At 48.6% G+C, this 14,360-nt stretch overlaps 1 protein-coding gene across 5 annotated transcripts in view; it reads left to right on the top strand.

Annotated features, from left to right (window-relative positions):
* The window catches only part of srgap2 (SLIT-ROBO Rho GTPase activating protein 2), a 74,958-nt gene extending 61,022 nt beyond the window's left edge, over positions 1–13,936 (top strand). For 3 of the 5 annotated variants that reach the window (XM_035520296.1, XM_035520297.1, XM_035520293.1), the window contains 12 exons: positions 544–571; positions 998–1,028; positions 2,106–2,166; positions 2,499–2,576; positions 2,753–2,887; positions 2,979–3,084; positions 5,297–5,521; positions 7,176–7,255; positions 8,238–8,436; positions 8,556–8,702; positions 9,046–9,367; positions 10,365–13,936. In XM_035520296.1, coding sequence (XP_035376189.1) covers positions 544–571; positions 998–1,028; positions 2,106–2,166; positions 2,499–2,576; positions 2,753–2,887; positions 2,979–3,084; positions 5,297–5,521; positions 7,176–7,255; positions 8,238–8,436; positions 8,556–8,702; positions 9,046–9,367; positions 10,365–10,859 — 1,907 coding nt within the window. In that variant the 3' untranslated portion in view covers positions 10,860–13,936. The remainder of the gene's footprint in view (positions 1–543; positions 572–997; positions 1,029–2,105; positions 2,167–2,498; positions 2,577–2,752; positions 2,888–2,978; positions 3,085–5,296; positions 5,522–7,175; positions 7,256–8,237; positions 8,437–8,555; positions 8,703–9,045; positions 9,368–10,364) is intronic. The other 2 variants (XM_035520298.1, XM_035520294.1) reach the window with 1 other exon arrangement.
* Positions 13,937–14,360: the final 424 nt, after the last annotated feature.

Genomic DNA, 14,360 nt, shown 5'->3' with positions numbered 1-14,360 from the left:
CATTTTGAAGCCTTAATGTTAATGATATTTTTAAAAATCTGTCTGGTAATGTTTGTTAGCTTGCAAAAAGATGGAAATTGAGAGTCGGTTTAAGAGGAAGAGCCACCGTCCACTAACAAAGTTTCAGCCGAGCATCTCCGGATGTGTCCTGTCTGGGACAGGTCCTGTGTGGGAGTGTCCTGGTGTCCTGTCTGTTGTGGGTCCTGTCTGAGACGTGTGCGTGTGTGTGTGTGTGTGTGTGTGTGTGTGTGTGTGTGTGTGTGTGTGTGTGTGTCGTAAGGATGTTTAATAGTACTAATTCAGCTCTGCATGAATTATTGGCGTTTTCCCTTGTACCCTGAGGTTACCTGTACAGAATTCTCAATGCTTTGTCTTTTTTGGGGGTTTGTCCCAAATTATGAAATCATCTTGTATCCCCATACCTCACTGCTGTAAAGTGCCAAAGAAAGTTAATATAACTAGGAAGGTGGAAATATCGGGGAACATAAAGAAAGACAAATGATTAACCATCAATTCTCTCTTCCTCTCACTGTTGCTTTCTAGGTCAGAAGCCTGACTATTGTCTTGCCAGGTATGTATGATGAGAGCACGCTAATGTCGTAGTAAGAGTCAGATGTGTTGCGATTGTTCTGTAAACTGAGTGTCTCGTCTAGACATCTTCATGGTTTATTCAAAGCTGCTCATTTATTTACTAGTGCTGAGGAGCAAGTAAAGAGTGTGTGTGTGGGGGGTGGGGGGTGGGGGGGTAGAATGTGGTAGGGTGTAAAACCGGGGTTGCCTCTCCGGGATCATTTGTAGTAGCAGTGTGCTGGACTAGGTGTGGCAAAATCAAAGCGGCTTTGGGTTCAAGTGATCATCAGATAACAGGTGCTGTTTCTCCCTCTGTCTGTCTCTCTGTGTGTCTGTCTCTCTCTCTCTCTCTCACTCACACACACACACACACACACACACACACACACACACTCTCCCTCTCTTGCTTCTCCACCCCCAACGTCAGCGGTCGGAGGAACTCAACTATACGGAAACAGGTAATTTATACCGCCCCTTGTATGCATGAGTGAGTGTGTGTGTACGTGCGCACATGTGCATGTATTTGTGAACCCCTCCACCAGTCATGTGCATCCCAGTGGCCACCTGGCCCCCACATGTGCGTTCTTTCCATCGTGTGCCCCTGGATTCTTCCACGTGTCACAAATCGGCATTTCTCTTCAGCCCAGAACACGTGCCGCTCCTCCTGCACCACTGGGGATGTTTACCACGGACACGGTCCCGACAGAGCGCGTCCGTGGTGCCGGGAGAGGAGGAGCGTCCTGTGCTCGTCTCATGGTGTGCCTGCTTAGACCCATCGTCTGTAGCCGCAACCCACCAGCCATGCTCTTTTTTCCTCACATCCATACAACTCTGTTGAAGAGCTCAAACTGGAAGATAGAATAAACCAAAAATCCTTTCTTCACTGTGAGCCGCTCAAAGTGCATGTTGCCCCCTAGTGAAGAAAATATTATATTACACTGTAGCCCCTGGTAGAAATATTTGTTAATGAGTTGTTAATATAAACCTTTCAGTGCTGTTTATTTATGTTCATATAATCAAAAAGAACTAGAGGATAATTGCTACATTTTCTTGGTGATTTAACAATATCTGATCATATCTGATCGTGTGAGGGTGTTTATGAGCATATGTGTGTCCGTGTGTGTCCATGTGTGTCCGTGTGTGTGCGTGTGTGTGTACTCACCCGTCTGTGTGTGTGTCTTGGCGTGACAACCACCCAGCTGAACGCTTCTCCCCCACCCTGGCCCAGATTCCGCCTTGCTCAGCCATTTCCGCTTCACCCAAACAAACAAAAGGAAGCTGTGGGAAGAAGCTGTCTCCTAGCAACCGCTGTGTTCCGTAGTCTCTCTGTCCCCCGTGGATCACAGTGTGCTGTTTTTTTTCCCTTTCCTGTCTGAAACCTACATCTCTCCGCAAATATTATTATACTTATGATCCTCAGCACTTAAACAAGGGCCCTTGTTCATAAAGATGTTTGTTTTGTCCTGGGATTTCAACCCCATCCCCTGCTCTGCCCTTCATCCTGACCATCATCTTCCTCTTCTTCCCTCTGGTAGGACCCAAGTCAAGTTATTCCACTGATGGTGGAGAGTTGCATTCAGTTCATCAGCCGCCATGGTAATCATTCTTCCTTCACACCCTCTCTCTCTCTCTCTCTCTCTCTCTCTCTCTCTCTCAACACACACACACACTCCCGGCACGACTGAACAAGCAGTCTGTTCGGGTTCATCAATCATTGTGTCAGTCCTATTTTGATAGCGGAACCATTTACAATTGTACTCTATAAATTTTCACATCTAATAGCCACTGTAAAAAATGTCTTGGCTTCGATACACAGTCGTGTCGTGCTTGCTATATGTAGTGCAGTTCAGACACTGACATATAATCCTAGTGAAGGGTGATGCACGGTAACCTGACGGCTGTGCACCGTGGTGGTGATCTGTCCACAGGCCTCCACCATGAGGGAATCTTCAGGGTGTCTGGCTCCCAGGTTGAGGTCAATGACATTAAGAATGCCTTTGAGAGGGGTAAGATATATTGACTGGCTCCTGCCTTCAAAGCCTTTAAATGACTCACTGCGTTCAGCTGCCAAAACGAACGCCGGCTTTCTCTCATACTTTTGTTCTTTTGCTCGCTATCTCTCATTGTTTCTCTTTCTTTTCGTCTCACACACACAACCCCCCTTCCCCCGTCTCGCTGCCAGGCGAGGACCCTCTAGCCGGAGACCAAAACGATCATGATATGGACTCCATCGCCGGGGTGCTCAAACTCTACTTCCGAGGCCTGGAGAATGCCCTCTTCCCAAAGGAGGTCTTCCATGACCTAATGTCATGCGTCTGTAAGTGTTCCTAGTTCACTGCCTCCTTTGTTCATGTCTCATCTTAGCGCCGAGTGGTGAAGTACCGTGTGTTCTCATTGTGTCCTCACAGCCATGGAGAGCCTTCAGGACAGATCCGCCCACATCCGCAAGGTCCTCCTGTCTCTTCCCAGCAGCACCCTGGTCGTCATGAGATACCTGTTTGCTTTCCTCAACCAGTGAGTGCCACATCACTCCTTTTTACTCCTTGTACAGTTATTTTCTTTAAGGGGATTTTAAAGGAAAGTGCTGTGATGGTTTATGAATTTTGATCCATGTTTAAAGGCTGGACCTCGATAGACACTAGGCCAGCGGGGTCACCGGTCACGTCTGCTGTTTACCTGTGGTATCCAAGCAAGCCATGGTGATGCTCCCATGGCGACGCTCTGCTGGGATCTTTAAATCCACGAGCTTTCTATTTCTGGTAGACCGCGGCTAATGTTGGCCTCACTTTTCCAACGGCGAACTCATACGCATTCTTACTGTTTTCTAAGACCGTTTTAATTTCAGATTTACTGCGTTTTTTCCTGCGGAGGTGGCTCAGGGCTCCGGCTGAGGTGCCAGCTCCAGCCCTTTCAAATCCAGCTCTCCGTATGGCTTCCATTCCTTTTCCTGCTTTTTCTGCTTTTGCGAGGAAATTTTTCCCCCTTCCCGTGGTCTCGTTGGTCTTTTTGAAAGACCCTCCAGACCGCAGCGTGGTTCGGCCAATGGTGCGTGTGTGTGTGTGCACAGCGCCTGTGGGTTGTACCGTTTACAGAAGCCCTTCCAGCCAAGCCCTGATGGCCACAGTGGGGGAGAGAGGAAGGGAAGAGGTGTACGCCATCAGGCCCTAATTACAGTGTCCTACCCCCAGCTGAATGACTGCCGCATTTCCTCCGTGGCCGACATGTCTTTCCACCCGTATAAATGTCCTCAGAGGTGCCAGCATGGGGCTCTCGAGCGCCACCTCTAGGTGATCCCACTGCCATGCCTCTCCGCTCCAACCTGATCTTTCGCTGTCCTACAGGACCGCAGACGCTCCGAAATGGGATTTCGTTCAAGCAGAACCAAGCTTCTAAGCAGATGATGGTTGCATGCGATAGATAAAAGTATGCCATGGTAGGATGCATAAATATAGGGAGTCTAGAAGGAGGGTGCCTCCAGTTGCTCGCCGTGGCTGGCTGTTTGTGGTGAACATCTCCCCTAAGTCTAGTTCGCAGCTCCTCCATGCAGAAATTCTGTGACTGCAGTGCCCTTTATCCTAGCCCCAGGGCCAGCAGCACTCCCCAAATCCCCACTCCTCCACCCAAACATCCTCCATGGTCATGGTCTGTCACATCACCTCTGCAGCTCTGTTTGACACATGGCTTCATTTCAGATAACAAACTGTGCTGTGTGCTGGAGAGATATTGGGTAAAAGCGTATAATTTCAGACTTTCTCTGACTCTCTCTCACACACACATGCACACACACACACACACATGCGCGTGCACACACACACGCGCACACACACAGAGAACTAAATGAGCTTCTGTGGAGAAGTTTCAGTAGTTAGAAATGTATCTGAATTCTCAGTTTGCATATTATGATTATGATTATGCGTAGTTTGATTTACACGTTAACCGAACTACTAGCAGCGTCACTGCAACAGAGAGATGTATGTCTTTCTTAAAAGGGTCCATAGTGCCTGTGATGTCATCAAAGAGCTTCTCATTTTCACCTTAGTGCACTGCAGATCAGGACTGTCGTGACGGTGGCGTCACAGAGGGAGAGACGAGTGAAGTTCTGGAGCGTTGTTATTGTCCATAGCAACCAGTAAGACTCGGGCGGTCTATCGGACGCAGGGTGACGGGCACAGAAGCAGATACACAGCGGCAGTACGGCTTCTCGTGCTGTAAGCTTGGCAATGCACAGCACTGATGGCACGTACCTGTGGGCTTTACATAGTGAAGAGAACAATAGGAACCAGGTGTGCTGTGTAGGTACCAGGTGTCATAGGAACCAGGTGTGCGGTGTAGGTACCAGGTGTCATAGGAACCAGGTGTGCGGTGTAGGTACCAGGTGTCATAGGAACCAGGTGTGCGGTGTAGGTACCAGGTCTCATAGGAACCAGGTGTGTGGTGTATGTACCAGGTGTTGTAGGTACCAGGTGACAAAGGTACCAGGTGTGTGATGTAGGTACCAGGTATCATAGGAACCAGGTGTGCGGTGTAGGTACCAGGTGTCATAGGAACCAGGTTTGCACAGTGATCAATTAGTAGGTGATTGGGACCTAGCCAAGAAATCAAATATGAAATCAGGAAGGATTATCGATTCATTGTGCATTGTGCTCTCTCTCTCTCTCTCTCTCTCTGCCCCTTCCATCTCATTCTTCTCTCTCTCTCCCTCTTCTCTCCTGCCTTGCTGCCGCAGTCTGTCCCAGTACAGCGAGGACAATATGATGGACCCCTATAATCTGGCTATCTGCTTTGGGCCCACGCTCATGTCAGTGCCTGAGGGCCACGACCAAGTCTCCTGCCAGGCCCATGTCAATGAGCTGATCAAGACCATCATCATCCACCACGAGAGCATCTTCCCTGGTCCCCGTGACCTTGAGGGCCCCATCTACGAGCATGGAGGAGTCACAGAAGACTACTGGTGAGTCGTGTCTCCGGCCCAGGGCTATCTCGGGATATAGAGTCCGTGAGACATGTGGTTTCTTTTTTCTGTCGAGGTGAATACAGTGACATAGCTGGTCTAATATGGCAGAAAAACGAGATTTAGTCTCTGGCAGCTTTCGTTTTGTAGGGTCGAGTTTGTCGTGTTGTAGTTACTTGTGTCTTTCATAAATCAGGATACTTAACATGGCAACACTACGAGTGAGATGATTCCCTGTGAATGAAGTTAGTTTTATTTCAAGGCATTGCTGTGCTTACGCTCCCTATGTGTCGTCCTCTGTGTGATGCTACAGTGTTGTATATGGCACTAGAAGGATATTGGGGCGGTTTTGAACATTTCTCTTGGACTCAGATGGAGACTGAGACCGTGTCTAGAAACTATTTACTTCAGTTTGGGCAGGATTTATATGGTCTAGGCCATGAAACATTGAGGGGAAAAAGCTTTAGATGAAAGGCACACACACTCACTGCCTATTCTTCCAACAGAGAGGCCGTGCAAGCGGGCTTTGTCAAAACAAGACTCCCAGAGAGGCAATTATCACTTCGTCCAGTGCCTCCCTGCCTCCCCTCGGTCCTGGACAGCGCTTTTATTAGGCCTGGCTTACTGCTTCGTAAGTCACGTGGGCATTGGTCCGGCGGGACAGCAAAATGTCCTGCTACACAGCCAGGCCTGAAATCTGTCCACAGAGGCTAGAAGGAGATGCTCTTTAGCGCTATGGTGTGGAGAGGAAGTGGGCTAGCGTTTAGCGCGGCACGCGTCTGGGGAGCTTGTGGCGTGTGAGGCAGAAGTACCGCCTAAACAGTCTGACCTCGGAGCGGTGTGCCAACAGCTACAGAATTACACTCACCGTGAATGAAGAATGAAGCATGTTTTTCTGCCGTGGTCGATGTCTGTCAGGGCAAATGGGACGTCATCTCAGGCCTAATTTTAATTGTGGGGTTCGGTGTAGATTGTCCCGTTGTAGGCTGTGTGCCTGGGAACGTGATGGGCCACAGAGTTTCCGAGTGGCGCTTTTGAAGCTCGGCGTTTTTCACGTGTGAGGTGTTGGTATAGTCGGGACAAGTGCCGGCCGAGTGCAACAGAGGAGACTGTCCTCCCAGTTCACCTCCTCGCTCTGTGCTGGGGGTACAGGGGGCGGTTCAGCTCGGTCACTGCCCCCAGCTGGAGCCAGCTCTGAGGCTTTTATCTCACTCCTGCCCCCCACCCCCACTCCACCCCCACCCTTCCTTCAAAGCAACAAGAACAGACAGTTTGAACTTCAGAGAGAGCGCAAGAGACCGAGCACGAGATACAGAGAATAGGAGAGAAAGATGGAGAGAATGAGATGACAGAGTGAGAGAGAGGTGAAAAAGCAGAATGGCCCTCATAAATGCACCACAGTAAATTGCCCTCAAGAGAACCCAAGGCCCTGGACTATATCCCAATATCCCAATATCCCATAGGGATTTGAATTTAAATAAACCGGATTATTCCTCTCACAGCGACCAAAGCTGTGCATATCAAATTGAACATATTAAACTCATTTTTATTAACTCTTAGCCTGATCTTGGTTCAAACCTTTTAATTTTAGCGAAGATTTGTAGCTTTTAGAATTATGCTTACATTCAATTTCCTCTCTTATCTTTGACAATAGTGATAGCCCACACAACGAGCCCCCCCTAGTGGATGAACCAGCACCTGACACTGTGTCGGAGATCCAGAACAGTGATGATGGTGAGTGATGAGACTAGACAACATACACACACACACACACACACAGATTCTTCCATACCCATTTCCAGTCATACGCATTGGTATTTGGTTCCGTAGTCAATGACATCACATCCAGTTTATTCCAGAAATAAGTGTATGCATACGGAGTTTTGCATGCCTTGCACTCTTTGCTTCTGCAGAGGTTTGCATTCTCGCTGTTGTCAGTGCCTGACACGCTTCACTTTGCCCTCTAACGTGCGTGGCTGCTGCAACTCCCCTGTGATGATGCTCTGACCTGGCTGGCTTCCTCAGTATTAACCCTCACACTCTCCTCCTCTCTCCTCCTCTCTCCTCTCTCTCTCCTCCCTCTCTCCTCCTCTCCTCCTCTCTCCTCCTCTCTCCTCCCCTCCTCTCTCCTCCTCTCTCCTCCTCTCTCCTCCTCTCTCCTCCCTCTCTCCTCCTCTCTCCTCTCTCTCTCCTCCCTCTCTCCTCCTCTCCTCCTCTCTCCTCTCCTCCTCTCTCCTCCTCTCTCCTCCCTCTCTCCTCCTCTCTCCTCTCTCTCTCCTCCCTCTCTCCTCCTCTCCTCCTCTCTCCTCCTCTCTCCTCCCTCTCTCCTCCTCTCTCCTCCTCTCTCCTTTCTCTCTCCTCCCTCTCTCCTCCTCTCCTCCTCTCTCCTCCTCTCTCCTCCCCTCCTCTCCTCCTCTCTCCTCCCTCTCTCCTCCTCTCCTCCTCTCTCCTCCTCTCTCCTCCCCTCCTCTCTCCTCCTCTCTCCTCCCTCTCTCCTCCTCTCTCCTCCTCTCTCCTCCCTCTCTCCTCCTCTCTCCTCTCTCTCTCCTCCCTCTCTCCTCCTCTCCTCCTCTCTCCTCTCCTCCCTTTCCTCCTCTCTCCTCCCTCTCTCCTCCACTCTCCTGCCTCCTCTTCCCGTTCTCCCTCTCTCTTCACCTCTCTTCTTCTTGCTTCCTTCTCTTTCTCCACCCCGGCCCAAACCGCGCCTGAAACCCAGGCTCCTTAAACGTTTCAGAGTCGGACCCCATCGAGGCTGTCGCGCGCTTCGACTACTCGGGCCGCACCAGCCGCGAGCTGTCCTTCAAGAAGGGCGCATCCCTGCTACTCTTCCACCGCGCCTCCGACGACTGGTGGGAGGGCCGGCACAACGGCGCCCACGGCCTTGTGCCTCACCAGTACATCGTGCTCCAGGACACGTAAGGGATCTGCTTCATAAGGTCGTTTGCTTCAGCAGTGTTTAATGGCCTTTTTTTAATTTAAATGTAGTTGTACGTTTGTTTGTGTGTGTGTGTGTTTGTTTGCATGCGTGCCACAGGGCGGATGGTTATACAGGCCGGGGTAGTCCCAAAGCTGACTTTGAGGCATCCCATGAGGCTGTAGAGGAGAAAGTGTCCACTAGGGGCAGCGCGAGCTCCCCCACAGGAGGCCATGTAGCTGATATCTACTTGGCGAACCTCAACAAGTAAGAACCTCCTTCCAGTGTACACTGCCAGCACAGTCTATGTGTTCATGAATGGATTTATAAATATTTTTTAAGTCCTGGATTATATTGACTGGAATTTAAATTTATCAGTTTGGGATAAAGACAAATATGTAGTATAGCCCTAATGTATACTTGAGGTTGAGCTGTATAGGAGAACCTAAATAAAGAATTGCATAATAAGATACTAGGATCTGTCATGGTTCATGCATAATTCTCTGTTAGCATGTATATATTTTCATGCAAATGTCAGAAGCTGATCGGTACTGTCGTAAGCCGTTGGAGGGAATCTCTGTGAAACGCTCACCCGCTTCGTCTGTCCCAGGATGAAGAAGCGTCCGGAGGCAAGCGGCATCCGCAGGTCGTTCCGGTCGGTGGAGGGTCCAGCCGAGGGTTCGGCCGGGGCGGCATCGGGCGCGCGGGCCACTCCCGTGCCCGCTGTGGGCCTTCCCAAGGAGGGCTCGGACAAGCGACCCGTCAGCACGCACGGTGTCCTGAACTCCATCACCCGCCACTCCTCCCTCAAGGCCAAGGTAGAGAGCCCCCAGCTTCGCAAGGCCGCCCCCGCCGGACGCTCCAAGAGCTTCAGCAACCACCGGCCCCTGATGGATGCCGAGGTCATAGCCCAGGTGGAGCGCAGCTCCCAGGTGGGGTGTTCATCCAGGAAGTTGTTTTTATGGAGTGGAGATGTGAGATGTTTCACAAAGCAATTTGGTCCAATAAAATGTGATGGGACCAGGCAAGGAATGCAGTTCTAAGGTCGACACTGCCATACACTGGAAGGCAGTATAGAAATGGAAGAAATAAAATTATGACGTAATACTCCTGCAGTAATAATTTGATCCACTAATCAAGGCATTTGTGAACTAGAATTCACACAGGAGAAAATGATGTTTTGATGTTCACTGCATTTAAAATGCTTATTGCATAACTGGAGTATAAAACAGTTTTATTAAGCCTAACTGTCTTATAAACACTAATTTGCACTGGTCATTTTCAGCAAAGGTTCTTTCATTTTCAAGCCTTTGTCCAGTATCGTCTAGTAGCGAGGGCTCCAAAACGCAGTCAGGCCTGCCATGGTGTTTGCTTCAAAAGCAACTCAGGCCATTGTGATAGTAGTGGAATGAGTGAAAAATGTCAAATCTTACAGCCCTCTTGGAATTTCCCTTCTTGGTGGAATTCAGCCATCACTGCCTGCCATAATGCGTTTGGCTTCCTCCTAGGTGGAGTCATGCTTGGGTTTTTTACTGCATTAGTTTTGGTCAGCAGTGCTGGCACGCATACCTCATGACTATTCCGGTCTGGCCTCTTTTCTCCTTGGGAAGTGCAGAGATGGCCACAGGCCCCGGATGGGCGTGCCTGAGCTCCTGGACTCGTACCTCCTGCGGAGTTGTCTGCTTCATACGAACACCTGTGTGCCGAGTCTTCAGACGGCAGGCTGCTGGAGCTCGGCCGCTCTGGTTGTAAATGCCACCATGCCGGGAGTCCTTTGGAACGAGAGAGCTGGCTAAAGGTCGCGCTCGATAACTGCAGTGCTCCCGAGGGTGACGATCTGAAGGTCAAATACTGTACCCAGGCAACATCCAAAAAAAAGCAGGCCACTGATCCTGGGTGTCTCTGTCTCTCTCTTGCCTTCTCTCACAGGACATCGAGGTCACCATGGGCATGGCCCTTAGCGAGCTGCAGGGCCTGAGGCGGCCAAGCAGCGTGAAGCGCGCCCCCGACGTGGTGCTGGACACCCTGGAGCAGCTGAAGGGCGGGGGCGGAGGCGGCTCCTCCGAGCCCTCCAGCCCCTTGCGCTCGCGCCTGCTCCGCGATACCGAGCCGCCCAACCAGCACGCCCTCCACCGCACCCCCGGCTCGGCCAGCGACGTGCCTTCCACCTTCCGCCCCTGCAAGGGCCCCGCCCCGACCAAGAGCCCCCTGCCGCCGCCGGCCGCCGGCTCCTCCACCTCCGCACCTGCCCCCTCCACTTCCAGCTTCCGTGAGAACCGGCCACCGGCCACCCGGCCCAAGCCCGTGGTCTTCCCCAAGGGCGGTTCAGCCGGGGGCAGCCCGGCCACTGGCTCCCCCACCGCAGGCATCCCCCCCACCCCACCACCCCCTCCACCACCCACTGACAAGTCGTGTCCGGCTTGAGCGCCCAGAACCGGGCTCGCCTCGGGTCGTTCTCCACTGCCTGGTTTGCTCGGTGGAGGAATGCATTTCTGAACTAATTTTACTAGGCTGATTAGATACGGAGGACAGGAATCCTGGCAGACTCTCTCAGATATACAGTACTCGAGTGTGTGGGTGTGAGAGCGCGCTTGTGTGGTCTGCATTCATATGCCAAGAAACCCGGACTGATTTTTCAGTATTGCTGCGACCCAAGAATTCCGGCTGGGATGCAGACATTTTTAATCTTGGTTTGATGATTTTCCCTTAGAAGGGGCTGATTTTTTAATTTTTTAATGGGGATCACATTGCTTTGGAGAAATAATAGCTGTGAATAACAAATCTCTCTCTCTCTCTCTCTCTCTCTCTTTCTCTCTCTCTCTCTTTTTTTTCTGCTCAAAGACTCTCTCTCCCTTCCTGGAGCTGGACACATTTGGTGAATTCCTAGCCTGACTCTCTCCAATATGTACCCTGTGGTATGGCTGCAGGGTGGATAGAAATTCCCGTTTTACCTGTTGAATATTTATATGCAGCTTCTTGGTGTACCGACTGTGAGCCGCTACCATTAGCATGCAGGATCCCGTCTCGTCCCTTGACAACGTCGTCCCCGTAAATGCTCTTAACTGGGGGCGAGGCCCAAAGTGCCCCCTGTACTGCCCCCCAAGACGCGGGTGTCTGCAGGAAGGTCTGCATGGCAGCTTGCTCTCCCCATTTTGTCTTGAACGAAAATCTACACACCATTATGCTAACCCGGACAGCAGTGCTACTCAGCAGGTGTTCTTCTACACTTCCCAAGTTAGTCCAGGTTGCTCCCAACTGACCGTCGCATTTGTCCACAAGCTGCGACCACAGTACGCGGCTGGTAATACCTGCAAATGATCCTAACACCAAAGTGTGTTTCATGCCCTCGTTTATCCACAGAGTGGTGATGTCATTTGCACATTATAATCATGGGGAGGCAATCTTGGAAGTCATCTGTGCGTAGTACTGCTGCCTTTGCTATGTACTTAATAGGAAATCCTGTATAACCAACGTCTCCCGCGTGCTGCCCGCCAGAAAGCAATGCTGACTCACACACTTCTCTTCTGAAAATAGATTCACAAGCACTTTTTAATAGACTACCAGCTTTTCAAAAAATGAAATAATTCAGTGATAACATTTTTTTTCTGTGTACAAGAAAAAAAAAATCATGATTATAACTGGAACGAAATTGAAAATTGTTGAAATGAAGAATGTCTTGTAAATTTGTTAAACCATTTGATTCATTGTTTTTTTTTAATGTAGATTGAAGCACAAAATTATTTTCTTCTGGCTTGCTAGATTTTATTAAGAATTCTCATAGGCAGTTGTTTTGGCCTTGAGTGTGTATCATGATAATTGTGTATATGTTTGTATGTATGTTTGTATGTATGTATAGTTTTAACAGCCTAAAGGAGGCGGTTACATCAAGCTTTATAATTCAGACATGTAGAACTTAAGTCTTCTTAGCAGATTTCACTAAGAATGATGCGTGCAAAACAGAAGTTGTCATTTTTCCTCCCTTTGATGGAGCTTTGATTCTTTTCTGTGCACTGGGACAGACAAGAGGACCTGAAAGGGAGCAGGCGCCACTGAGCTCTGATTCCAGCCAGCAGGTTTATCCGATGTCTCAGAATAGGTGTTCTGGGATTGGTTTTCGCCCATGTCATCATCCTAATGAATATATATCACAGAATAACATCCTAGACCAGTGTGGGAAGCTCTTGTGCATGGAAGTTGGATGATTGGGGGGGTGTTCAGGTTGCGGTCTGCTACAAACCTTAAATCTCCTCTTCGTGTTCTACAGCAAGACTCCATTGTCTTCCATGCTGGCCTCCACACGACTCTGCTGTTTTAACACACTGGCGATTCACAGCAGAGTGCTAAGCTCCTGCTACTCCAACATACGATGAGTCAAAATCCTGCTCGTCTCCACATCATCTGCGTGAGCGTCTGGCCTCCTATGTCTCGTCTTCTTACAGCATCCAACAAAATTAGAGGAGGATGTGCTTTTTCCAGAGGGGCTTTAACTGGCGTTGGTGTGATTCAGCAGTATAACTGGGATGGTGAGGTCAGAGAAAACTGCACGGCTATGGGGGTGATGTGGTGAACCAGACACGGGCGTGTGTGTTGAGATCAGAGCAAGAGAAATGAGTGAAGCTGCTTCCATATTTTCTCAGAGAAACAGAAGCTTGTTATTGGAAGGCCCACAGGCATGGCTCGTGGGAATGACCACAGGGAAACCCTTTAGTGAAATCCAACTCAAAAAGCCGGGGGGTGTATCGTAACACATTTTTCAATTTCTGTTTTTTAATCTTTTTGAGGAAAATTTCTGACATTACTTTTCATGGACTCTTCAGTGTGTTGTGCTGCAGTTCTGAAACGTCTTAACAGGTGGTTACATGTATTTCTGTGAGCTATGATTGGAAACATTCTCTTTTATGTTGTTCCTAATACCTCATAAGGCAACTGGACAGTGAGTTGTGTTTGGAGGTGGAAAGAAAGACATTGACATGCTAAATGTCAGTAACTCATGGAAGCTGCATGGTGGTGTTCAGGTTTAATATGTAATGTTCTTACTATGCTGTTGGCCGAAGCCTCAGTTTACATTTAATCTTTTTTTTTGTTTGTTTTCTATCTACAATTTTAAAATCAATCATTATTACGCACTTGAATCTGGGTTGGATCTTTGTGAACAGATTGAGTGAGGACTTACTTTTTTAAATCATAAATATTGTTAAATATGTATTTCCTGTCCATTTGAAACAAAACAAGACTGTAAAATGAATTGTCTTGTCAAATATATTTATAGTTGTCCACTTAAGTATCTGTTATCAGAGGAACCTGTGTTAAGATGTGCTTTGTATATACAATGGTGTACATTACAGAGGTACATTCTTCACTGTCTTTTCTTTTTTTTGGGGGGGGGGGTACAAGATTGTACAGTAATAGCAATAGTAGTTTACTCTCAAATACACCTTATATAATTCTATGTGTAGTTCTTGTAGTAAACATTTTTTAATAAACCGCTTGCTATGCCTGTCCTTGGATGTTACCTTTTTGGGGGTATTCAGAATTCAATATAAAAACCTTCACACATACTATAAGTCTACTAATAAACCTAATGTATATCTGGCATGATAACAGATATGAATAAATCTGGTTTATAATTTATATGAAAAGGTAAGTGTGAGTCCATAGCTAACAAATCCTGCTTAGTGTCACTTTAAAAAAGACAAGTCTATCTCTCAGTATATACCTTATTCAAGTCATCAACTGTCACTAAATAATTGATGATAAATAATTACATTCATATTACACGACTGTTCTAGGAGCCACATCTCAGCCTAACTGCCACTGCACTGGGATATCCATGCATAGAGTGCCAAAGACTGAGGGGTTAGTCTCTCATATGCACTGTGTAGTTCTGAAGTATCTGTGATATGAAAAAATATTTTTGAATTATAC

Source organism: Electrophorus electricus, chromosome 20 (genome assembly GCF_013358815.1).
Source record: "Electrophorus electricus isolate fEleEle1 chromosome 20, fEleEle1.pri, whole genome shotgun sequence".
Classification (NCBI taxonomy): domain Eukaryota; kingdom Metazoa; phylum Chordata; class Actinopteri; order Gymnotiformes; family Gymnotidae; genus Electrophorus; species Electrophorus electricus.
The sequence above is the reverse complement of the archived record's forward strand: the minus strand, read 5'-3'. Positions and strand labels throughout refer to the sequence as shown.